This window comes from Polyergus mexicanus, unplaced genomic scaffold (assembly GCF_030449975.1).
Source record: "Polyergus mexicanus isolate NDT 795.1 unplaced genomic scaffold, iyPolMexi1.0 SCAF_9, whole genome shotgun sequence".
NCBI lineage: Eukaryota > Metazoa > Arthropoda > Insecta > Hymenoptera > Formicidae > Polyergus > Polyergus mexicanus.
Window position 1 is genome coordinate 8,088,137 of NW_027223329.1, and position 26,487 is coordinate 8,114,623.

A 26,487-nucleotide genomic window follows, 5' to 3' on the forward strand; every position below is an offset into this window, starting at 1 on the left:
TTTTTCGCGTCCGATGCATATTTTTTCTAGTTTCCAGAACTTATTTTACGACCGGGACAATTTGCCTCTAGAAGGCAGTAAATTCTTTTATCTGTCCGGCGGTCCTCCCATCCTATCCTCTCTCTCTTTCTCTCTGTTTTCTCCCTTCCCCCGACGTTCCCTACTCTTTATTTCATATTATTCGAGCGCGGAAAATGCGGAAAAATATTGTGATACTTCTAGATAAGAAGCGCACGTACCGTTTAACGCGCCCATTTAACCGAATGATTAACACTCTGGCGTCCACGTGTCCTCGCGCGGGCATACTTTTTCTGCTCTTTGTGAGATATGCAAACATATAATTTTATAGCCGGTCAGTACGCCGCTGTGTTCCAGCTCGCGAGATCGTATTCTGAATTATGATTTAAATTATTTAACACCGATACACACACACACGTGGAAATTTTTGTCGAGCGTGACAAAAATGTAAGATAAAACGACGAATAATCGAGCCTTCGAAATATACTTGATCCTCGAAATTTTTTGAAAAAAGATTATCCAAATGTTTATAACGCGCGTGTAAAAAGTGAACAATACAAATGTTCTCTTTTTCTCTTTAACAAACAAGAATACGAAAAAAAAAAAAAAAAAAAATGCACGCGGTGATAATTATCGCGCAAATGTTTTTTTCATCAAACTCGGGACAATTCGCTCGCAGACAGCAAACGAAACATTTACGCGTAACTCGTTCCTTTTCGCGAGCCATTAATTACACACGCGAAGCAAATCTATCGGAAAGCATTATCATCGCGGCGGCACGTCAAAATTATATACTTACATCCAGGAAACCCCGCTGTTCGCGGTGCTCTACGCCGTGATTAATTACGGCAACTCTCTTTCTCTCTCTCGATCGATCGATCGATCAATCGTTTTATCACTTTTTCCGCTCGTCGGGAAGCATTATACCGTGTAACGTTATATACGAAGCGTCCGGATTCGACGAAGCCGGCGAAACGTCGATGAAACGCCGTTGATTACGTCTCTTTTCGATCACGCTCGGATAATTTCTCGAGTTTCTCCTTTATCCGACTTTTCCATTTCCCCCATTTCGTCTTAATAAGCTTATGACTTACGCCGCCTACGCATCTACCGTGTTGTACGTATTCCTCCAATAAGAAGAGTTCACGCCGAACGAGCAGATTCTTATCCTCCTCTCGGGCGAGTCCTTATTACACGGGAAATTTCAATATTCGTATGCTTGAACGGGAAAAACAGGGCGCACCATTCGGAGCCATTGCAGCTATCATAGCGTAAGCAAATAAAATAATAAACCGACAGACAACGCGATCGTTCCCCTTCCATTGCCTCCCTCCTCATTCGCACTCTCATCCTCCCACGTGAGATTCAAGCGATACGTCGCATTTCCTCCTGTATAGAGATCGCAGCGAATTTAATTTGTAAATAGCTAGAACCGAGCGCACGCACACCGGATATTAAAATAATCACGCGCTCGAATAGACTAATAACACATAATGTGAGTAATAATGGAACTAATGCGGCGTATGCATTTCAATTAGAAATATTCTATACGCGCTCAAACTCAAACGTCACGCCGCCGTTTCTAGTGGGTTTTGAAAATTTTCCGAGAGCCAAATCGACCGTTTAAATACAATCTGCCGATCGCGACCAGTTTTTCCGTCGAGATAACGGTGTAACCGCAATATCCTTTAACAGATTCGGAATAAACATTTAATAAACGCGATCGATTATCAATGGCGTGGAAAAAAAGAAATCAGCGCACTATATATTCTTCGACGATGTAATAATCCCTTATTTAAATAAACACATAAATCTAACTCGCAAAGCGTACGCCGTCTATTTCGAGGATCACGCAACAGCGGGATTTCCTCAAATCTGGAAGTCTCCGGAGGTGTAGTTGCGGATTAACGCCCCCGCTGCTAGGCGAACAAATTTATAATCTCGCCGGCGATACGTTCACAGCAGCAAGGATTAATCCTCGTATTACGGCCTGATTTACAGTGCTAAATCACGCGCGCACGAGCTTTCCTACAATTTTTGTATAGATTCACCCGATAGATCAGCGCGTGCGCGCGCGCGCGCACGCTGAAACGCGGATAAATAATAAATATTTCACGTCCTTGTCTAACGTCGTCGTCGTCGTCAACTGTCTGCTTCGTCGTCGTCGTCGTCGTCGTCGTCGTCGTCGTTTCTCCGCCGTCATCCTCCTCTACATCTACCCAATTGCGTTTAATTAAATCGACCGTGTCCGCGTCCGTCACGAGCACGTGCCGACAAACGCGCCGCGTCACGTCGTTGCCCGCACTCGATGGGCTAAAAAGATACAACAAGCCGGTAATGGTAAATGTTTCATTAGCGCGAGAACGGAGCAAATTTGCCGCTCGAGTAATATCTCCGGGGTGAAGGGACAAGGGGTAGGATCGCGATAACGCGCGCCAAGTATTGTATAATATATACGTGCAGGTACATACGTTGGTGCGCGAGAGACGTCCTCCCTTGTCGGGACAAGGGAGGCCGCCGACAATCGTCGCCCGTTTTTATCCAATTTATTTCCGAGCAACGTACGCGTATCCTTTGCATTTACACGCGAGAGGAAGCTCCGGAGATTTGTTCGCGTCTTAGGACAAGCGGCGATCCTATATCTCCCTTTTGCGGTATTTTAGACGCGTGTGAAATCGCGTAAATAAAATCGTGACGCGTCTCTTCTTCCTCCTACGGCTGGCAAGGAAATGAATCGGGACGCGGGGAATTTTCGAGCACTCGTAAACTAAGAATGACCAAACAAAGAGAGGAATGTCTCTTTCAACGTATACTTATATTATTTCATTTCGACGCGTTAGAATATCGTTCGATTGGAACGCTTTACAAACAATAGCGATAAAAGAGGCGAGATTCAATCGCGTCTCATGCTTTGCATTAATATCGAAATGTTGGCCGATGAGCAGGTTAACGTTTTGTCTGAAAACGCCGTCTCTCTCGCCATCTCAAAGAGATTCGTTAGCTCCCCGATTCAACACAGGGCGCGGCTGAAAAAATAAACGAGTCGCGGGATACTTAAGGTCCACGATAGAGGGAAATCGATTTTAGAACTCCGAGAGATTAACAATTCAATCGACCTCGCGATTGCTATCGGTTCGCAATCGTTTCCCTTCGAAGGAATAGGGTAATTTCAGAAATTGTTTACCCTTTCGGTTTGCGCGTTTGCAGATATCGACGGTTATAAGAATATAATCCAAAGTCAGTTTAAATATAAAACGGAGGAATATAATCAATGTATACATGTATAGATGTATAGATGTAACGCGTGAAACGTTACAGCGACTTTATATATGCCTATTCCTGAATTAAAAAAAAAAAAAAAAAAAAAAAAAAAAAAATCTGTATGGAACGCACGTACGCACGAGAACTCGCACAACAATGAGTCAACAAGTGACGTAAACAATTCAAAACAATCAGTTATTTGTAACACAAAAGATGAACGAGCAATCTATTCATTTTATTGTATTTTATCTTCGTAGTCATGAATCCTGTATTTTATTCTCTCTCTTTCTCTCTCTTGTTCCTTCTGTCGATTATTTTTTTTATATATTTAATCACTTTGTTGCCAATCAACAACATGACGCATTCGAGAGTTAAATGAAAGCTATTGATAGCGAATCAATATCATAGTATACAATTACTGTATCACCCCCATTGAATAAAAAAACAAAATGAAAAAAAAAAAAGAACGCAAAATTTCCAAGCGACGAAGAGAATTAATTTGACGTGTCGCGATATTTCTCCGATTTTTGCGATAATTAATATAGCGTCGATCGTGCGATAACAATCGCGACTCCCCTCGCTTTTCGCTCCACCATTCCGCGGATTAGAAATGCGGAGATTTAAATTCAGGGACGTGGATATTAACCGATATAAAATCGACCGAGGGAGGAGGACCGTAACGCATATTTCAACCCCGCCGCGCGCTATCGGATCTGCTGCTTGAGGAGAATAACAAGGCAACATACGGCGAGGATCAATTATCGGGTTCAAGGAGCATAGCAGCGGCATCGGGAGCGGGTATCGCGGGCCCCGGTATTGAATTTATCGCAGCAGCTTATTTCCGCCGGTTGAAAGGAATATTTATGCGGGGCGCGGGGGCTAATTTATCTCGCAAGAGGCGTTTTATCGGGCCATGCCCGATCGGACATTCGTGAGCGGTTTTTATTTCCCCTCTCTTATCCTCCTCACTCCTCCCCGTCCCCGCGTGGTCGGCGCGCGATACCAACAAAGTGACTCTCGAATGCGCCCGAACATGATCCCGACAAGATCGCGTAAAGGCGCATACGAGAAAGTGAAACACGATCGGAACACGAAACGATCGTACACGCGACGACGGTACGATCGGACACCCTGTTTATGTGCTTAATAAGAGAGGAGCTGTGGGGAAGTGTGTCAGAAAGGTGCTCATGCACGCGCTCCAAAAGAGGGGAAAAATTAAATTCAAATATATATATATATATATATATATATATTTATTTAAATTAAATTCAAATAATATATAGTTTTCTTGTTCATATTCTCGAAACTTAAGATATTGAAACCACCGAGTGAGGCGAACAGGCGCGAATCTCAACGACGGATGAAAAATCTACTGTAACCTTCTCGTCCTTATTATGAAATAAGGACTCGTGTAAGTTCTCGCGGAGCACACAGAGTTTCCCCTACAATATTTCTTCCTATACACTTGTAGATACATCGGTGCTTTAACTCGGGCCATTTCTCGGGAAGCTAACGTCCCGTCGAGTAAGGATCTTTTTTTTTCACGCTACGGCGTGAAAAAAAAATGCATGACCAGACGGCCGATTCGATAAATCTCTTTTCGCTGACAGTCCTTGGTATTCTTTTAACTTATTCGCCGCTCGCATCTGTATCAATTTGCGAACGACAGCGAATAACGAATACGACGACTTTCCAAAAACTTATCGGGGAAGAAAAAAAAAAAGGTCTGATTCGAGTAAAAAAAAACTGTATTATTAGCTTCTCAGACGGACAGTTTAAAAAAAAATATGACGGATTCTCAGTTCCACGATCGGTCGAGCATCGTCATGAATTTTACGCGCGAGAATGTAATGAAGAACAATGTCTGCACCACGTACGTGTTGCTGGCCATAAATATTCAGCTCGTCGAAGGGCGCGTGGACGTTTTAACCCTCTGCCGATCGCGCGATGTATATATTTTGACGTCCAGGATTATACGGTGAACTGCATTGAGCACAATCGGTGAAGGCCCGATTAAATATTCATACGCTTGGTAATTGCTCGATCTCTGCGATTCGAAATTATGTATGTATGCATGCGTGTGCGTGCGCGCGTGTATATGTGTCTCAGAGCGATAAAAAGAGGGGAGGAAAAAAAAAACAAATTTCACGCGAGTAATGTATTCGATGCGCCATGATCTCTGCGATTCTTAATCAGGGGATCATTATCATCACATGTCGATGTTCAATGAGCGAATTGAATTATGATAATGTTGTTTTTCTCGTTTAACATTTCCCATTACGCTGCATTATTTCCAAAATAGTTTGCCCCCGTGTATGTTCGCGAAATACTATTTTGTTTTCGCAAACAGTTTCGCAACAATATATAAAGTACATAAATATTGACAATGTCAATATACTATTGCTTGAAGGAATGTCAAATAATGACAGAATGATATCTGATACTCTGTTATTATTATATCCATATACAATACATATACAATAATATCCAAATCTCGAAAAAAATTGAAACATTTAATTTATAATTCAACTTGTAATTTTTTTTTTTCTTTTTTAAATAAAACGCTTTTGATATAATAAAAATCATGGAGAACGATTCTAGATAATACATCAATAAGACGAACTTCTATAATTGTACTAAATTGAATTGATAAGAAATAAATAGAAAAAAAAAAAAAAAACAGTCAAAATAATGCAGTTTCAAAAAAATATGATTTGCTTATTTTATAGTTGGAGATTTTGGAGATATAGTGGATAATGTAAGAAAATTTAGCTAAATTAGTAAAATGTCGAGAAATTATATTCGTTAAAGCTTAATATACACGGCGCCTTTTAAACATTCTGAGAATTCGAGATACTAAAGTTTGTACCGCACTGAGTATAATATGGCTGCATTCTATTCCGCTACCTAACACCATCATTTCATTCGCGATATAAACGAAACGGCGGGAAATAAAACGCCTTTATCTCGTTAATCTTGTCGCGCTTTACGCGTTCAAGATAGGAAGCGTAACGGGAAGAAGGAGGCAAGGAGAGGGCGAACGGAAGAAAACGCGAAAGGGGGAAGAAGAGATGCTTATTATACTATGAACCTTTCCTCTTTTAGCCGCGAATGTACCTGCCGTTCAAACTTGGCAACGTCACGATCGATAAATAAGACTCGCAATCTTTTCCCGCCAGTCGGGGCACAATAGAGGCAAAAAATCGTAGGTCGTATCGGACGCGAGACAAGATTGCAACAGGGAAACTTACACCTGACGCGCTTGAAAATTCGACTACGGTTTACACTCTCCTCCCCCGAGAGATGCGGTCAGGCGCGGATATTCTTTCCAAATATTTTGCGCATTTTCTCGCGACGTCCGATCGTAAACGTACGTTCGAAACGAAAGAAACGTCGCGTATAAAATATATACACCGAGTGATTTATATATCGTTACGCGCGACTTTTCCGGTCGTGAATATAGGAATTTAAAATGAGAAAAGATATCACGATACTTTTCGAATAATTTTCGCGATTTAAATGAGAAGGAGAAGGACTTTTATATCTCGATATAACTCACGTCCAGCTAACTTTCAGCGAAATGCGCTTTAACAGAAATTTAATTCTTGCCGAGAAAGAATTTATTCGCGAAGAATTATTGGGCGAGAAAGGAAAGAAATGATGAATACGCAATCATTCGCACGACGGATGTCGATTTTATTTCGCGCGATCGCGATAATTCGCTCGCGCTCGTTTAACCCGTTCGTTCGTATTGCACAGCCATTACGACGAAGCCTTTGCAAAGTCTGTCGTACGATACGTGAGAGAAAAAATTAATTACCTCTAATTACAACGTTCGGGGCAGTTTCCAGTAGCGATGCCTGGGCCCGCGATACGTTTGCGTTGCGTGACCCCGATGCTTATCGAATCAATGACAATGCACGCGTGGGTGCGTGCGTGCGTACGCAACGCGCGCGAGTATAGCCGCGATAAGAGCCCGGCGATATTTAAACGGCAATCTCGCGCCGGTCCATTCATTAACAGACTTAATTTAAGACACCGCCGGTGGAATTTTAAACACGGCAAACACTGACGCGATTAGCATTAATCACCGCGTTTCGGTTCGCATTGGCGCGAACAAAAGACTAATTAATGACGCGGGGTTATTGTGTTTATGAAGGCGCCAATCTCTCTTTCTCTTCCCTCTCCCAATATTATCGTTTCGCAAAAGCGCTCGGCATGATTAGAGGGCACGTGTGTGTTTTTGCCGCGGAAAGAATTTTGACAAATCTATCCTCTCTCTCTCTCTCTCTCTCGCGTACGCGCATCCGGCTTCATTACTGCTGCAACGCACCCGACCACAATTACGGTACTCGGATATTTGTTATTCGTTGTAATGCCGCACATGCATTGTTTGAACATAGAACATTCCTCCCCAAAAATGTTGCTAAACTCGCGGTCAGTTGTTTTTCCTTCGCGAAAATTGATCCGCGGAAACCCAGAATATATTACCCGGACTATATTAAGTTTTCAATTTGTAGCGCTATATATCTTGGCAATCGTATACTTCAAATTAAATTCCCTTTCAATTTAAATCCGCGAAAAATCGGCCGCAAGCGGGATATCTGTATCCCGTAAATGGAGAATTTTTCAATTTAAAAAAATTGGCGCGTGCTCTCTCTCTCTCTCTCTCTCTCTCTCTTCTCGCGGTATGTACGCATACGCAGGCTATTTATGACCGAAAGATTTCGCGCAAGTCTAGATGATCCGGTACACGTATATGCGTATTTTCGTGTGAATCGTATACTTAAAGCGAAAAGGCGTCGCGAAAGAAACGCGTCTCTGAGGAAACATAAGCGAGGCATCGCATTGTCGAAGATATTTCAACATCTCAAAGGCTGATGCAATTTCACGTGAGCTCCGCGCTCGATGGTTCATCGATTATCAATTATTCAGCAAAATCGATATCGCAAAGTCAGACGCTTCTCGGCTCTTTGATATGCAATCGCAGATCTAGCGGGAACATTCGTTCGTATTATATCAATTCATCTTAAAAAGATCTGTGCCTTCTACATATATATCTTCGTACTTTTTCTTAAAAGTATAAATTCGTCTCGTTTTAAATCTAAAAACGCGCAAGAATATATCACGAAGAATTTATTATACACGTGTCTCTGATTTGCAAACTAAAAGAATTAAAATCCGCAATATCTGTTAAAAGAATAAATTTTCAATTTACCTGAATATGAACGCACGTACACACATCTATTCTTGTACTTTTTAAATTTCCGAATGACAACAGCGTAGTTTTACTTGCATATTATATATATATATCTTAATATACGAGAGAGATGAGTCACGCGTGTGCATAATTGAAAAAGCGCTCATTGCAATGAATCACGCGTATAGATGGATATGTGTGACTCACTAGCGGTGAATTCGCAAGTGCGCCTTATCACGCGTGCGAATATTATCGTCGAATTGATCGGACGATGGTGTCGCGTGCGGACAGACGGAAGATTGAAATTACCACTCGGAGAGAGTACATGGCGATTATGGCGAAAAGCTCGCGGTGACCTACCCGTTGCCGAGCGTATTCAGTCCCTCGAGTGAATACGCAAAGTTTTCCATGCAGCTGCAACTGCGACAGTACGGAATGGTGAGGGAGGGAGGAAAGGGGTCAACGGGGACACGTCACCAGGACTCGGACTCTCCGTAGGGTCCACTTTCCACCCGCAAGCGTGTAGCGCACACGATCCTCCTCAAACCGCAATGCGAATCTTTTGCAGGAGTCGTCGTCGTCGTCGTCGTCGCCCTACGCATGACATCCCTGCAGATACCGGAGCACGTTGTCCTGAATGAGACGGTGCGCATGCAGTGCAACTTCAACTTGGACAAAGAGCAATTGTACTCGGTGAAGTGGTACAAGGACGGCCACGAATTTTATCGCTTCACGCCCAGAGACAGGCCCCAAGTGCTAATGTTCCCCGTGCGCGGTGTAAACGTAAACGTGAGTGCGACTTGCAAGGATGTTTATGAACGACGCGAGAGTATGTCCCGATTTTCTTCTCCTCTTCCCGAGCGAGAACCCTTGTCCTTGGACAACGTATTCTTTTACAGACAATAATAGTCTGACATTTGTATTAAACATCTCGAGTATTCTCTCTCGTTATCGAATATTAGATGAGTAAAAAAATACGTTGTTAAGTTCAAGCATCTCCAATAGAGTAAATTTTTCCGATCTTTCATTCTTGTTTCTTTTCTCTCTCTCTCTCTCTCTCTCTCTGTTTAACCTGAGAGATATAAATTCGCGTTTTTGTGTACGCGTATATCTCTCGCGGCGAGATGTTTTCCGTTCGAATCTAATAGAATCTGGTTTATTCACTCTCGCGCATCGCGCATGCTCCGCGTCACGCTCGATCGGGCACAGCAGTTTGTAATCGCAAATTTGCATTCAGAGGTTCCAGTCTAACCGAACCTTGGTCGTCCTGAACAACGTGAATCTGACGAGTTCTGGGAGGTATCGCTGTGAGGTGTCGGGCGAGGCCCCCGCTTTTGAGACGGTTTCCGATCACGGGGATATGACTGTAGTCGGTAAGTATTGTTATGGAAAATAAGGCCAAACGGGGGAAATATATACACGATTAAGCTGGGATTAAAAACGAGAACGTGGATGAAAGCAGCGCTTGATTTAAATGACAATAAAATTTAAGAGACAATATTTCGATCGATATCCTCGATAGACAGAAAATAAATCCCTCTCTCTCTCTCTCTCTCTCTCTCTCTCTCTCTCTCTCTCTCTATCTAGAAAAAACATAAATTTAAATATCTAAGGTATATATAAAAAGGAATCTTTTTATATGTATATATATCCTTAAAACGAGTTGTGTATTAGCGCGAGATAATTATTTTGGTAAAATTTGCGAGAGGAGCGAGAACTAGATAAATGAATACGCGCAGTAAATGCACGCGAGTAAGATAAGGGGGATCTAATCCGAGGGAACGACAATAGCACTTAGAAAGGGTCATGGCAACGTTTCAGTTCTACCTAACGAAGGACCGCAGATAACCGGCGGTCGTTCCAAGTATCAGCTGGACGATGTCGTTCGCATGGACTGCACGTCGGCGCCTTCTAAACCACATGCGCTATTGTCTTGGTTCATCAACGACGAGCCGGTAAGTGAGACACTTAAGCCGTCGGCAAAATAATTGCAACCTTTGTTTTACGCTTCACTAAACTTTTCCGATCAACGAAATGTCTCTCTCGTTAAAAAAAGAGGGAGAGAGAGAGAGAGAGAGAGAGAGAGAGAGAGAAGAGACAGAATACACAGAGAGTTGCGCAGTATATTGCAATTTGGTAAATAAATCGAAGCTTCATTCCACTTTGTTTTCATTACAAAGACACGTATACGTGCGTGTCAATTTAGCGCTATGTGTTGTGGGTTAATCTCGAAAAAAATACTCTCTACTCCCGATAATATTCTAATTTAAAATTTATTTTGATAAAACACCGATCACCAATTTCCAATTAAAGGTGAAACGTCGACGGTCTATCGTGTCAACATTGAATATCGATTTGAAATCCTCGACGTTTATATATATTTTTCATTTATTTGATCCCATTTATGTGTCGTTAATGTTTACAGAACTTTGTCTCTCTCTCTCTCTCTCCCGCTCTTTTTCAGAAAATTCGTTACCGTTATATTCCAGCGAAATTTTCCATCCTACGCGAACGCGAAGCTTTAACCGAATTAAAGATTAACTTTAAAATAACTTTACCTCTCCACCTACCTGCGCGCGCGAGCGCGCGTCGCTGATGAATATTATTATCGTTATCGTGCAATAATTAGAATCTTGCTTCGGTGCTTAATGCAATTCTGCGTAATTGGTTTCGCGAAAAAAAATTTGCATCCAGGATCAAAAGAGAGCAATCATACTCGTTCTTAATTGTTTTCAAATTGCGTTCTATAGAATCGCGCGTATCTATTTTCCATCTCATCTAATTTGATACCGTCGATGTTGCGTAATTCGGATCGCGAATCTACGTCCCAAATAAAAATCCGCCTAATTGCTCATGCTCTCCCTCGCCACCCCTTCCCCTCTCCGTCCGATCGGATCGCGTTCCAATCTTGTTGAAAATAATTTTGTTTTGTTTTGTTTTCTTTTTTTTTCCCCCCCCACATGAATCGCGCTCGTGCCGCTTTCAGGCCGACACCGACTACCTGATAGGGCCCGATATCGTCATCGACGAGAACGGTCTGGACATCGCGAAACTCGGTCTGGAGTTTCGCGTCGGGAACAAGCACTTCAGGCAGGGCGACATGAAGCTAAAGTGCTTGGCCACAATAGCCACGGTCTATAAGCGGAGTAACGAGGAGAGCGTGGTTGGCGATGAGAGCGTTCTGAAAACGTCTATAATGGAGAGCCGCGAGACCAGGGCGCAGAGCCATACTCGCGAGGACTTGACAAACGGTAAGACCCTTCCCCTCCACCCCGTATCAACCCGTTACTTTCCCACCTGCGCCGCAATTGCGCAACGTTCCCCTCGAGCTATCGATTAATTCACCGACGCTGACTTTTGTCTCGTGTAAAAATTGAGTTTAAAATGTGAGTTTAAAGAAATTAAGATCCAGAATCGCACGGACGTCGACCGTTGCTATTTATAATCGTAGGTAATATATACGTAAAAACGTATCTCTTCAGCGTCTAGTACTTCTCGTTGAGAAGATAAAATGTACGTTCGATCGGAGAAAGAGAATCGTTGCCGTAACTTTATATATTTTTATAATTTTTTTCGCGAACGTTTTCTAATACCTTTCACGCTCTCGCAAATCTCTAAATTTCTGCGATACGCATAAATCGAAAAAATGCGGCTCGCGATAAATCATCGATTGCAAGCGGGGATGCGGAAAAATTCACTTGGGTCAAGCTCTTTGCACGATGTTATAAATCCCAATTTTATAATACTTCGCGCTCACGTTACATTATTATTTCGTTAACGGATTGGATTTACCAAAAAGCGAGTGGCAATCGGGTACGTGCGGTACCATGATTGTAAAATATATTACGATATATTTTGCGGGTGTTTTTTTTTTTTCCGACAACCGAGAAATGCATGGTTTTTTCTACGAGCTTACCTCGACTGAAACAAACCGGAGGTAATTTTACAGTCGCGTGTACGTTTAATACGCGCTTCGTATTAAAGTAGACCTTGCGCCAGAAATATTTTGCGATCTAAATACCGATTGTAAATACGCACAGCATATTTTCTATGCATACGCCCGGTGGCAAAATTCAAGTATAACCATTCGAGGGGAATATTGATATTTGTTTCGCGGTGAACGGTAAAACACGCGTTGCGAATTTTGCGATATTAAGCGCGAAAATTATTCGAGACTCCAGGCGCATCGAAGACCTCGGTCATAACGAGTAATGAGGAGTATAGCGGATTAAAGCCCAAAGTATTAAAACGAATCCCCGTAAGCGCGTAACAGCATTCGGCATTAATCACAACGGGGAAACTAATTGCACGATGCTTTAATCCGCGATAGTGCTATCGCCCGAATCCCGCAATAAAAACTGATTAATTACAGCCACACTGTATTCAAATCCTGAACTAAATTACGGCAAGAACGAGACTCCGGGCTTCACGAAATGAGTACGTGGGATATATAGTTTGGCGTTTCCGAATTAACCGTTTAAGGGATGCGCATCGCAAATTCGCTACAATCCTCCGCGAATCTCTATCCTATTTCGGCGAATGTTTCGCCGACAGCTGTATTCCGTTTCGCGAGGTTTCATTTTTCCCGACCGTTGCATGTACAAATACATATACACTTTCAACTTTTAATATTTCGATGAATTCATTAACGCGATCCAATTTTTCGCTGTCGGGGGGGGGGGGGGGAGGAGGGGAAAAAAAATTACAGCATTTATCCGAGCCGGGATAATTTTACCCTCGTGAACAAAAGCGACTTTATGATTGCGACGAATGACAGAAAGAGAGTGGGCTAATGAATATATTTCGTCTTTGATGTTTCAGGAACCGCGAGTGTCGCAGTCGAATGGACGATCCTCGTCATCGCTCTCGTCACATCGATCGTCATCGCGCGATAATAACGACCCCTCCCCCCCCCCCCCTACCCCCATCTCCCCACGTTGCTTCCTAATCATATAAACGTTAGGAGAGATCGGTTTCACCCTTATTATTAATTCCTAAAGTTCGCGTAATCGTAAAAAATAACGCAATACCGATAATGCATATAATAAGTGTACGTCCAGTTTACGCGTCGTCGACGTACGCGTGGTGAATTCTTATACATACTATCTACGCGTACTAGGCTCTAAATGTATTCTCGTGCACGCTCGGGGAGAAGGGAATGAATGATCCTTCCCTCCCTCTCTCTCTCTCCCTCTCTCTCCCTCTCTCTCTCTCTCTCCGTGCGTTCGTTCAGATCGTCCAAGGTTCTCTCTAGCGAGGAACGTCGTAAAGGACGACGTCGGAGTCGTCGTCTATTGTATCGCTTTCCAGATACGTCGATGTTATTCTTACTACGATTTTTACAAAGGGATTTTCTATTTTCACGACATATCATTTTCATTCTCACATTGGCGGTCGCGTGACGGCCGGATGACGATCTTCCCTCTCACGGGTATGTTGGTCCCTCGGGCCCCAACTTACACCCCCGCGAATGCTCTTTCACCGAAATCGCTATCGTCCAACCACCTACCTACCAATCCTCCCCGCCGCCATTTCCTCCTCCTCCCCCCCCCTCCCCCTCAGCGATTTCTTCGTACAAAGCAGAGTTAATGGTAGTGTCGCGAAGGCGGGCGCGAAATAGATTTTTTTATATTCATACACACGGGATGGATAAATCGTTCGCGTACGTGCGGGTGATCGCGAAAAATGAATGAATTGAAAAGGATTTTATGGAAATTTACTTCGCAAAATTATGAATATCCAATCGTCGACGTTTGATTTCGAATATTAAATATTTAACTTTGCGAAAATTAATGGTAAAAAAACGTTTCAAATTTTTCTTGATTCGCCTATTTTTTTTTTGCAGTGCGCGATAATAGCGTTTGAGGAGACCCTTCCTTAAAACATTCTTCGTTTCCGTTTTTATCATCTTTCGTCCGAGTATATTTAGTTAACCGTCTTACCCTCTGTAAGTTACAATTTCTCCTGGCTTTAATCTCTGATATAACTCGATCGGTAAAGATAGCTCGAATGTTGCTAATAAGAGTAGCATATGAGTACTCTAACAATAAGTGTAATATAAATATTATAGACAATATATATAATATATCCTAAAATATCTAGATAAAAAATATTTAAAGATAGAAAAACATTTGTTAGAAGAATATAGCGATCTTTATCGAGCGCTATTATTACGCATTATCGTGTGACATCGCGCAACGATCGATTCGCGAATCGCATGGGAGTGTCTTTTTTTTTTGTAACGGAAGTCTTTTGTTGTAAAATGACCGTAAGTCACGGGTGGTTCGCGCGCATCGCAACGCGATTGAGTCGAGTCCCACTCGATAACCACGTGAAACGCTTAATCGGGTCGCTGTCGTCCCTCTTCTGACTAATTGTAAGGCATAGTTAATCTCATATATGTCACGCGTACGGAATTACTATCGTATTTTCGATCGATATTGAAATATCCCAGTGGACGCGCGCGCGCATGTCGCCAGATCTAGGAGGAACAAACACGGATCTCCACTTAGGCTCGTCCGTAACTTGTCGTCGTAATTAACAATAACGCGTAATTCCGAATCGACGACATCGGTAAGCGCCGCTTGAATCGATATTTTTCTCGTTGAGGCACCGACACAAGGGAATTACACCTGACGCGACATTCGCGAGCATGTATTGTACGTGTGAAACTTGTAAAGGTAAATTATTGAAAATCGAATTTCAAAAGAGAGCATCGAATTCTTTTAAGCCGTAAAAAGATACTACTTTTTTTATGTTACGGTAGACAAAATGCGTGCGAATCAATTTTATTACGTGGTTATGTGGAAAAAAAAAAAATGTTTCTCTCTCTTTAAGAAATAAAATATTATTTAAATTTTATCCAAGAGTTCGTTCTACGGTCGAGAATACGAGTGGACTTTGTTAACTATCTATACCTAGCGAGCGCGTTAATTAAGGTCATCTTATCCGTCGCTGTACAATCGATTCGAGATGATTTTATCGCAAGCCTGTCCGCAAGCTCAGGAATAACGAAGAAAATACAATATACGTATATAAATATCAAAGTATATGAAAGTATATGAAAGTAGCACAAATGATCGAAAAATCACCATCGGCAATCTGCGCATCATCAACCGTCGACGCCGATCGATACACAATTATCAAGGATATATCTCGATTCCGTAGCACATTTTGATTGAAAAACCCGCTCTGTTACGAGTAAACCGGTACGCTAATGTCATTGCCTTACGCGAAAAAAAAAAATATATATATATATGTATATAGATAACGAGAAAAATGTTACTGCGATTGAAACCCGTGTGTTACGCGAATAGCGAAGCCTATGGAACGCATCCGAGAGAACACTCGATATATATATATATATATATATATATATATAAAAAAAAGAAAAAAAATACTACGGGGGAGAAAATGACGCGTGCTCTCAATACGAGCGTCGTTGCTCCCCCGTTTCCTGTCCCGTTTTCCCGAGAGGAAAATATACGACGCGAATATTTGACGAAATGCCGTTTCAACGCGACAAATGGTGTACTTCCCTTGTAAAGTAGGAAAGATCCGTAGCTTTTCGCACGAGAAAAAGAGAGATAGAAATTGACACACATATCGGAAAGGGAAAGAAGGCTACTCTCGCGATTTTTTGATGCCGCAACATTTTTTATTCCGCGTGATTTAACCTGGAAAGAGCGGCGGAGCCGCCGAATACGTTCTAAATCGAACGACGATGATTCGATAAAAATTCTTCCCGTATGTTTATACGATAAACTTTCTCGCCAATCTTTTTCCAATGTAAATCTAACGAGGCTTATTCGTCGATTGAATAATAACGGAGATGAAAATGAGAAATTACCGAATTCCTCGGTGGTATAAACATAAAAAAGGAAAGAATATTGATTTTCTTGAAAGCATCTTATTTTAGAAAAAAAAAAAAAAATTATTTGCCTCTCGTCAACTTTTATAGCTTTAAGCTTTAAGGAAAAAAAAAAAAAAAAGTTCTTCGCTCTTTCAGGGTTGAAACGCGAGCATATATAGAGCGGCGTATACCCGTATTATTATTTCCGAATCAACGTAAGCATTTCGACACGCTCAAGATAGATATCTTTCCGATATATTTTTCGTATAGACTCAGACAAAGTATGTATTTTGCATTGCGATTTCATGCGTAAAGCGCGCTGAAGCGTTAAGGAAATTTGGAGACTGCGCAATTCGCGCGAGAGGCGCTGTGTTTAATCGAGTAGAAACAAAACGCGTTTCATACAAAGTAGTGCGTTAAGATCCTTAATATGTGTCATATTACGAGAGTATAAGTGTTTACGAACCTGTAAATATGTACATAATTTTCATCGTTATTAAAATTATTCACTATTATAACACTGTCGAGAGTGTCATTACTGCTCAAGTATATCTCTTTTAAATTACTGTGTATAATTATTATAAAAATATTCTTCCCTTTTTTATATTTATTATCAAAATATTTTTTCTCCTCTTTTCCCTTTCTCTCTCTCTCTCTCTCTCTTTTTTCTCTTGCACAGTTATCACAAAACCTTTTTCTCATGTTATTAAATTTATATATCTCGCACATTCAATTAATATGATAAAGAGACAGTTTCTTATATCTATTTTTTTTTTTTTTTTTTAATAAAAGAGAATAAAAAATAAGATTTGTTTGTTTTGCTTAGAATCTCTAGAAAGTTTTGCGCTTGAAATAGAATAAATATTTTAGCATTAGAGAAAGAAAAAAAAAACAGAAAATTACACGATCAATGTAGAAAGTACAAGCAAAACAAACATATAAATAAAATCACGACTCACTCTTTGTTGATAATTTTTCATCTATTCATCCTTCCATCGATTCCCGAGGAGAAGTTTCTTCGACGCTACGCCTTCCGCGAATATTTACTTATTTCGTCCGGATCCACAAATATTGCACGCATTCACAGTCGACTGACGCAAGATACGATGATACTTCTTCGTTCGATCACACTATTTCACACCGATATACGATTTTCCGTATTATTTCCCGCGCAATAACACGCGTCACGTACACTTGTCGAATTTGTTCATAAGACTTTCGCGAATATTCGGATAGCCTCGACTCGATTCGGCTAGTCTCGTCTCGAATATCGCATACGAAATACTATCCACGCATAAAATGTCGTCATTTTTAGACATCGAATTTTTTTGAAGAATAACGATAGCGATAAGCTCGCGACATGAAATCCAACACTTTGTCCGATGAACAGCGACGAATATTTTCACTTATTCCATGCAGTCGATTGTTCGATTTTGCATTGATATTATCATTTTTGCGCGTCACTTTTCGCACCTAACGCACACGTGCTGCGCACCATTCTTCGAATCTGCGACCAACTGTCACTTCGGTATCGTTCGGCTCACTTCGGGCGGCGTCGATATCGCGCGTCGAGCTCCCCACTCCTCCGCTTCGCGCGACGCCATATTTCGATGCGTCCTCTTTGTTTTTCGATGTGGAACTTTCGAAGAATAATGTCGCGATGAGCTCTGAGAGTTGAATCTAACGATTCTCTGATGGACACGGACGAATATTTTTCCGTTCCAAATCGTCGATGGCTCGACTTTTCATCGATATTTTCGACTTTTCGCGTTATTTTCCGGACGCACGCACACGTCGTACACAGTCTTCGAATCCGTTCGCGAACTTCGGAGTCGTTCGGCTGACTTCGGGCGGCCTCGGCTCGGACCACCATGTTACAAAGTTCCAAGTAAATATTTTTCATGCTTTCGAGAAGCGAATTTTCGGAGAATTACACCACGATGAGCTCTGAAAGTTGAATCTGACGATTCCCCGATGGACACGGACGAATATTTCTCCGATTCAAGACGTCGATGGCTCGATTTTGCGCGGATATTTTCATTTTTCGCGTTCACTCCCGCACAGCAACGCACATCGTCGAATCCGTCCGCGAAACTGTCGCTCGGGATCGTTCGGCTCGTTCGGCCGGCTCCGACATCGCGCTCGACTCGACTCGGGTATCATGTTACAAAATTCCAAGAAAATATATTTCTCTTACTTTTTGAACATCGAATTTTCGAAGAATTATGCCGTTACGACACAGAGTCTCGAGATGAAATAACTCTTAAATGCATGTTTTTGAAATGGAATTTCGCGAAATTAAACGGCCATTTCGACTTCGTTCAATTTATTTTATTGGTCTTGGAAAGCTCGAAATAAATAAATAATAAATAAATATTATATAATAATAAATTCGAAGAAATACCGCGAAAAAAATAAATAATAATAATAAATTCGAAGAAATACCGCGAGCCGATTATTTGCAAGCATGTCTACATTTTTACGTCTCGAATTTTTGAGGAATATCACCGCGATGGATTTTCCAGCTTGGATCTAACACTTGCCTGATGAATAGCGGCAAAGATTCTTCTTTTCGGAGCCGTGGATGGCTTGATTCGACATCGATATTTTCCTTTTTCGCGTTACTTCTCATCCGGTATCGCGAGACACGACTAACTTCCCGAAATCTTTCGCGAACTTGCCTCGCCGCTCGAGGTCGCTTCGATCGCGATCGCTTTCATCAATTTTGAATAACTTTTTATATTATTTGAATAAGAAATTTAATTTTCTGTGATTTTCTAATATAAAACGCCGTTTATCGACAGATTTTTAAACATGTCTTACGACGCTTTTTTGTTATTTTATATTGTTAATAATGATTATTTATCGGAACAAAACGAAAGAGAACATTTAAATATGATCACGTGATACTTTTATACCGGTCTTTGTAAAGGCACGTATACACGAAGCTTGCTTGAAGTTGGTAAAGGCTCTGATGGAATTTGATTGGCTGCCTATTTCAATGGTTATGTTCCAAATCTCCTCTACAGTTGCGTTCAAAAATCTGTTTCTCTGATAAAGCGTGCATTTGATCGACCAATCGGGACAAAGAAATCTTTGTTTCTTTCCTTCCCAATAGTCGATCAAACGCTACTTTATTTCCATGAGTAAATTTTCTCAAGCGCGCGATAAAAGTACAAATATTTTTTAATTTTCTTTAGATAGACATTAGTGTACGTTAATTATTATTTACCATAAAGCGTTGGAAAGTTGGTTAGGAGACGAGAATTTTTATATAGCGTAAGGAATTTCAATATGATAATTGAGATATTTAAAGTTTAATTATTTAAAATATTAGCGATACAATAACCTAAAAGATGCACATTTTGAAAGTGATTTTGTTCTGTTTTATTTGAATTGGTAATCGTACCATTAACTTTTTCTTAGAACAAAGGAGAAAATTTTTGAAATTAATATTATTAACCCCTATATATTCCATTATCCGAAAATTATTATTTCATTAGATGGAGCCTATGACTCTGGGATCACCATTGAGTAGTCCTATCCAAAATCCTGGTACTCCAGGAGCTTCTTCAGCATATTTGCCAAGTTTCCTGTTGGGTGACACAAACACCGTTAGCATATAATCTTTTATTCTAAATTTAAAATATGTTAGTGTTGGATTTACTGATGCTTATTTATCTGTAAACTTTTAGCCAACAAAAGTTAATATAATGAGCCCTCAAGATAATCCGCGCCATTTAAATATCACCAACGCCAGTCTTATATCAGCAGCTTCTTATGGAACTCCAGACTATCGATCCAATCGTCAAAAAGCAGTATTCGGAAACACTACAAGTCCCAATACGTCGCAAATGAGCACAAAGAATCATACCGGAGGGCCACCGACGCGTGGACTGTTTGACAGTCTGGAAGTCGCACAGGTGTCATCGCCATATGTATCAACTACAAATCCACCTGTCACACCTATACTTGCAAGTCAATCCAGACTTATGTTGAATACGATAAACAGTCCACTGCTGTTTCCAGACACTCCAATAAATTTGAGCACGAGCGAATCTCAGGGTTTGCTGCAATGGATAACCGTCTTTGGTTTTTTGCCAACTGATATCAATGCTGTTCTATCTCATATCTCCAGTAGAGTTCGCATAGTGGACAAACACCCAGCTCCGCAGTCTCAAAGCAATTGGATACACTTGAAATGCGCGTCGGAGCAGGAAGCACAGAGAGCTCTCACGTGCAACGGCAGTATCGTTTCCGGCTCGATTATGATTGGTGTCATACCGTGCACAGATGAAGGCGTTATTCTAGGTTGCTCGGATAAAGAGAATCGTACTAAACTGAATGGAAGCACAAGATCACTTTCGACGGGCAGAATCGAACGTGTTTCAATGTATAATTGTAACGTATCACCTAGTACGAGACGACGAAAGTTGAGATCTCTGGCAGCGGGTTATAATCAGCATTTCAGTCCACAAGCTACGCAAACACCAGAGAATGTTCCACAAAGATCAACCGGTTTAGTTTCTAGAGCAATGGAATATATGTTTGGTTGGTAATTTTTCTTTTCTATCTGATAATTTCATAAGTATACTCTGTTTCGGAATTTTAATATTATTGGATATGTGAAAAGTTATACAAGAAAAGAAATTATAAAAGATATCTTAACCTCTTCTAAATGAAAATTTTTAACTCGAGCATGAAATTATTTCTGGTCTATTCTTAGAATAAACTTTTTGATAACTCTTGAAAAGTCATTATAATTTCTCTATGATATAATGAATATGATGTCTATTACTTTTTTTAAATACATTACGATATCCATATTATATTGCATTTGTGTACATATTTTTATAATTATACAGAATGGCTAAATGTTAAAGACATATTAATGTATAAGACTAATAATCTTTTTGGATATTATACGTATATTACTAGTAAATGTTATTAATTATGTAGAAAACTTGAAATTTTAATTTTACCAGTTCTTTTTATACTATATTAATGTTAAATTATAAAAAATAAATGAGAAAGAATTACAATAACTCTTATTTGTTACAGCAATTATAATAATAATGTGATAATAACTATTATATTTTTATATTTTATAATTAATACATAATTAATACATTTAATAATTCTATCCCCTCTAAATTGATTTAAATTGTTTTAAGATTAAAATTTAGATATAATTTTCTACAAAATATAAACAGCCATTTACACAAAATTAATCAATTAATTAATTTTAAAGTCAATCTCATATGTTTATCTTATTTATAAATAAAACTGAGAAATTATATCCCAGTCTCTATCTACTACATTACTTTTGCTCAACTGTAGCGCTACCTAAATCAGTCATCTTAGAGTATTTCACTTTTTTCTTATCTAATTCATCTTGAGCCCACAGTATCATTTTTAACAAGTTACTGAGCCGAGGGCTAGTTGATTCCCTGTGCTCCATCTTCAATATAGCAGCATTCAACTCGCTTGCAATCTACGATGAGAAAAATTAAGAATTAATTTGTAAAATTAATTTAGCAAAATAAAATTTAGCTCACTTTTTGTCTATGTGTTGGATGTAGAAGATCACTGAAAGGACTCTTATGCGGTTCATCAAAAGCCAACAATGCCAAGGTACGTTCTAACTCGCATAATATATTATCGTCCGACTCTCCAGCTTCGCTGAGTTGATCCTGCGCAAACTGCAATGCTTCCTCCACTCTACCAGTGCGTATCAATTCTATCAGGTGTAATTGTTGCAGATGAAAGTAGAGATATCTATCATTATCCAACAATTCAGGATGCAGTTGGTTCACCAAATTCGTGGCTTCTTGAATACGACCATTTTGTATGGCGTCTCGAATACGAATTCTCTCATCCAAAGAGCTCAGTTCTACCGTTGGACCCACTCCCGATTCCTGTTGGAACTTCTCAGCAGCTTCCTTGAATCCTTCTGTAAGAAAATATTTATTTATCCAGACAAATCACTTACAAAAATAAAATCGTGAAAAAGAGCCTAAAATTCCTCCCACCTGTCACCAAATAATTCATAATTAGGTTATTCATTGACAGTTTTTGCATATAGGCGCTCTCCTCCAGCTTCACCACCCACTCATCTTTAAGTAGGTTGTCTCCTTTCACAGATGAGCTCATTATCTTTGAAAAATTTCGTTCAAATTGTATAAAAACACTTATAACATTATGCTCTATTTATTATCAGAGTTCTCGAAACAGCTCGCAACAGCTGATTCGAAACGCGAAAGCTCAATCAAAACAAAAGGAATTGTCACTTTTCCCAAACACAATTCTTGGTAATTCTACGTCTTACTAAAAAAAAAAAAAAATCGCACAATGAAAAACATATACGGAATATTTGCCGGGATAAAAGTATAACTTTACGACGCAAAGATATTCTAAGCAATATAACTCGTTGTCCTTAATAAGGAATTCGGAGCAAAATTGAGGACTTGGAACATGTAAAAAAAGAGTAAGAACGCAATTTGGCAGGTAGCGAATCGACCAATCAAAGTAGAACATTCTCAACTTGTAATCTAGAATGCTCGACTGCGATTGGTCGATTCGTTTACTAACGTGAGTTTACGTTCTACATTTTTCTTTTGTTTTAGTCGCAATGTTCACCGAGAGAGGACGTTTAGTGTACGATTAACGAATTTTTCTTCTTTTTTATGCACACGAGACGTCCGAGTAAGGAGTAAGGTATAAAGATATATAATTATTACATTATTATTACACGTTAGATGTAAATATCTAATTTTAGTATCTAAAATTGAAAAAATGAAGCGGTTATATTGTTAAAAAGAGCAGATTTCTTTTATCTTCTATCTTTTCTCTACATGCATGCATTTCCTTTTATTATGACGCAATGCCGATTTTGCGCCTGAATTTTTTTTTTTTTTAAATTGAGAGAAAAAAGACGCGATATATATGTATAAAGATATACATCTCTTTTGGGAAATACGATACGCAAATGCTAAAAATGAAATATGCACGCAAATTTTGCTTTCCGGCAAGAGAGATCCGATAAAAATTGCATTTGCATGGAAATAACATCGAAGCGTCCGCGAAGCGCAAACGCTTCTCGCTTTGCCATTTTCATGAATGAAACCGCTTCTGTTTCATATCAACAGGCGTCCTTTACTACGCAACGGGAACATCGATCCATTCCTTCGGGACCATCCCTCTTCCACGAACTCATTACATTTCACGTTGTTCAGGGTTGTGTAGCGAGAGCCCAATGCCACGCCGGCTATTAAAATGCCCGATTGCGCTTCTAATTCGCAAATTCATCAACTAATTTTACCTTCGGGATTATACCTCTAACTTATAGACGTAAGTATATATTAATATATTCTTTATACAATACTATTATCAATTTTTTTCTCTCGATATATCTAGACCCTATATATATATATATATATATATATATATTCTTTTAGCGTGATTATCCAAAAAATCTAAATTTTATTATAACATAGACAAAGATTTAGTCAAATGATCAATATCAAAAATTTATTTCTCTTGCAATATAATTATTAGAAATTTCTTCAACAGAAAAGGCATTTTCTTCCGACAATTTGAATTATTTTAAAATTAATCTTGATTCTTGTTCTTCATTATATATCATTGTAAAAAATTTTTTTTTTTTATTTTATCATTTAAATAAAGGATATTGTCCATTATTTTAATTCTCGATTATATTTCGTGTATTTATTGAAACTCTTAGTCATAGTGGAGTTATAGTGGTTTATATGTGTTATCCGCGGTTTATGACACATGTCAACAAACGCTCTTTAATCTGCTGGTAGATAATGCGAGTAAATACAATAGATCTCGAAGAGGCACGAGACGCGGGTCACTGTATGACGTCACTGTATTCTCGCTCCGTCAAGAGGGATGAAGAGAACGCGACCGTCCGCCCCACCATCATCCCTCTCTCTTTGATCGGCCGTGCCACGGGGATTCGCCACTCGACTGGCTCAAAGATTGACGTCAATGGGAGCCCGGCCTACAAGGGGACGCCGATACTCGACCAAGACTTACGCGATTTTACGAAACTCTCGCGATTATATTTGGCCAGCCAACCTGATCGAAGTTCAACGGGGGCGAAAAATTCGTAGGCTATCTTTTCCTTCTCTGTGGAAAAGGCGTAGGTAAACTGGAAACTTGGCCAATATCGCATGCTATCTATTTTCTTTTATTTGTTCAATTTTATCACTTACTCTTTAGTTGTGTGCAAAAGTCGACCTTGTACGAATCGGACGAGACAGGAAGCGATGTAATAGAGAAAACCGATGAGAAAGATTTCTGCGTAAAAAAACTTTGCTCGCGCTATAGCAGAGAACTGAATAACAGAAAGAATATTTCCGTTAAAATTAAAATAAAAAATTATCTGGAATATTGTAAATTTTTTTCTATATTTTTATAATTTTTCTTCAAGAAATGTTACAATTTAGCATAGTATGCTACTCTTAAAGTTTTTTGAATTTTTATAATAAATTTGTATTTAATCTTTTTTTTTTTAAATAACATTTGCTATTTTACCAGCTTGTTTGCGGTTTAAATTATGAACGGTAATGTATCGCGAATAAATCGTTGCTATTTTCAGCCTGAAGAAAGAAAACAAGTCGACATGAATGCGAAAGTAACGTAGCTCGTAAATCATTGCGGGCAAATGGTAACGATAAGATTCTTCAGGCGCATTATTTATACGCGAGAGGGAGAAAAAGAAAAGAGGAAAGCTCATTATGCTTCCGGATTAAGGTTGCTACGAGTACTGTGTACAGCGCAAATGAAGAGAGACGTAAAAAATGTAGAATCCTGTTTCTTTGTAGTTAGCAAATTTAATTACTTTTGAAGAAAAGCACAAAAAATATTAAGAGAGAGAGAGAGAGAGTCGTCTTGATAGTTGGCACAAATTTAATTAAATTTTCTAGTAATAACAAATGTACTTAACTGTTCGTTATCTAAAATTTAATTAAAAAGATTGTTTGGAAAGTTTTCGATGAGATTCTTATTACTGGCATTCGGCGCAACTCTTTTTATGTCAAGTATTTCAATTTCTATTCGTAAAAGCAAGATTCGTTTATTGACTAGAATTGTTCAATTATTCAAATCATCTAACACTGTGGCTTTAGCGCTTATTGGAAACTTTTTCCAGAAAACTAAGGAATGTAAATTTTTTCCATTCGATCCCAAGATAAGGTTCTTTCGTTTGATTACAGATCGAGAGAGGAAGAGAATCGGAATAAATACGTGTCCTTATTTTTCCACATTGATTTGATTGACATGAAACGCTCGGCGCGGACTCCTGTAATTTGCCGGAAGCACCGGCTGCACTTGTCCACCTTGTGTTATGTATCCGCGCAATGCCAATTTGCGCAAGCGTGTTGCAGTGGCTTGTGATAACGACGATGACGCTAACGAAAGTAGGTCAATTACGTTGCGAGGGCGAATGCACCGGGAGAGGCATCGCAGCCTGAGGTGGCGAAGTAGAGAGCGACGACTTGCCTCGCGAAAGTAGGGCCGACCCAATGAAAGGACGCGACTACTTCTTGTTATATCACGAGAATGTCGGGCCCGGAAATGATTACTTTCCGATCGTTATCGCTTGAGGAACCGACATGATCGCGTACTCTCATACCGGAGATACGAATGGAAATAATCGCCAGCGATTTGTATTCATCGCGCTTGTCATTTACGTCGATGATTCGATCGATGGGCTTGCGAATCCGGCGGCAATTTTAATTTTAACGAGATATCCGCGAGGGCGTCTGATCGATTCGACACGCAGCTTCTACACTCGATTTAGTTCTGCGATATTGCTTCGTGCTGTCATTTGATAAATACTGATTGGTATAAAAGTTCTTTCGCTTTAGATCATTCTACAATATTTATAAAATTAATAAAGAAAATTGATTTGAAGAATCGAAATATATACGCAAAAATTATGGCACATAACATTATAAATAGAATACTGTTTTGAATTATGTGTCGCAAATTTGTAGATTATATTTCAAATTATAATTAGATTATAATTCAAAATGAGTTTTAAGCGGACGAATTTAATTATCAAAATCAAAATCACGCATAAAGTAGCGCGAATATAACGTGTATATCGTTAAAATAAATATTATCT

The 26,487-nt window shown here is 39.7% G+C and overlaps 4 protein-coding genes and 1 long non-coding RNA gene across 7 annotated transcripts in view; 3 read left to right on the top strand and 2 right to left on the bottom strand.

Moving 5' to 3' along the window:
- Positions 1 to 15,848, top strand: part of LOC138936550 (uncharacterized) — an 86,273-nt gene extending 70,425 nt beyond the window's left edge. For both annotated transcript variants that reach the window (XM_070302021.1, XM_070302019.1), the window contains exons 2-6: positions 9,048 to 9,268; positions 9,717 to 9,852; positions 10,301 to 10,434; positions 11,466 to 11,730; positions 13,301 to 15,848. In XM_070302021.1, the coding sequence (XP_070158122.1) occupies positions 9,080 to 9,268; positions 9,717 to 9,852; positions 10,301 to 10,434; positions 11,466 to 11,730; positions 13,301 to 13,374 (798 nt within the window). In that variant the 5' untranslated portion in view covers positions 9,048 to 9,079 and the 3' untranslated portion in view covers positions 13,375 to 15,848. The remainder of the gene's footprint in view (positions 1 to 9,047; positions 9,269 to 9,716; positions 9,853 to 10,300; positions 10,435 to 11,465; positions 11,731 to 13,300) is intronic.
- Positions 1 to 18,524, bottom strand: part of LOC138936548 (uncharacterized) — a 161,789-nt gene extending 143,265 nt beyond the window's left edge. Inside the window, exon 1 of one of the 2 annotated variants that reach the window (XM_070302016.1) lies at positions 17,291 to 18,524. In XM_070302016.1, coding sequence (XP_070158117.1) covers positions 17,291 to 17,311 — 21 coding nt within the window. In that variant the 5' untranslated portion in view covers positions 17,312 to 18,524. The remainder of the gene's footprint in view (positions 1 to 17,290) is intronic. The other variant, XM_070302015.1, reaches the window with a different exon arrangement.
- Positions 18,525 to 19,393: 869 nt separating this feature from the next.
- LOC138936553 (nucleoporin Nup35-like) lies at positions 19,394 to 21,212 on the top strand. Its single transcript, XM_070302026.1, has 3 exons — positions 19,394 to 19,610; positions 19,835 to 19,945; positions 20,027 to 21,212. Exons 2-3 carry the CDS (start codon positions 19,835 to 19,837, stop codon positions 20,888 to 20,890), a joined length of 975 nt encoding a protein of 324 aa, XP_070158127.1. The 5' UTR covers positions 19,394 to 19,610; the 3' UTR covers positions 20,891 to 21,212.
- Positions 21,213 to 21,445: 233 nt separating this feature from the next.
- Hou (GID complex subunit 8 homolog protein Houki) lies at positions 21,446 to 22,804 on the bottom strand. The gene is made up of 3 exons (XM_070302027.1): positions 22,364 to 22,804; positions 21,890 to 22,284; positions 21,446 to 21,825 (listed from the first exon to the last, which is right to left on the bottom strand). Exons 1-3 carry the CDS (start codon positions 22,482 to 22,484, stop codon positions 21,652 to 21,654), a joined length of 690 nt encoding a protein of 229 aa, XP_070158128.1. The 5' UTR covers positions 22,485 to 22,804; the 3' UTR covers positions 21,446 to 21,651.
- LOC138936555 (uncharacterized) lies at positions 21,881 to 26,295 on the top strand. The gene is made up of 4 exons (XR_011447387.1): positions 21,881 to 23,048; positions 23,480 to 23,681; positions 24,158 to 24,502; positions 25,574 to 26,295. It is a non-coding gene; the product is annotated as an uncharacterized lncRNA (long non-coding RNA).
- The last annotated feature ends 192 nt before the right edge of the window (positions 26,296 to 26,487 follow it).

What these genes read in the sequence shown, in the direction of transcription:
- Hou (XM_070302027.1), bottom strand. Translation starts at nt 22,484, where the DNA reads ATGAGCTCATCTGTGAAAGGAGACAACCTACTTAAAGATGAGTGGGTG. An exon ending in TATGAATTATTTGGTGACAG is followed by an intron (nt 22,285 to 22,363) that starts GTGGGAGGAATT and finishes ATTTTCTTACAG; the next exon opens with AAGGATTCAAGGAAGCTGCT. An exon ending in ATCCAACACATAGACAAAAA is followed by an intron (nt 21,826 to 21,889) that starts GTGAGCTAAATT and finishes TTCTCATCGTAG; the next exon opens with ATTGCAAGCGAGTTGAATGC.
- LOC138936553 (XM_070302026.1), top strand. Translation starts at nt 19,835, where the DNA reads ATGGAGCCTATGACTCTGGGATCACCATTGAGTAGTCCTATCCAAAAT. An exon ending in TGTTGGGTGACACAAACACC is followed by an intron (nt 19,946 to 20,026) that starts GTTAGCATATAA and finishes GTAAACTTTTAG; the next exon opens with CCAACAAAAGTTAATATAAT.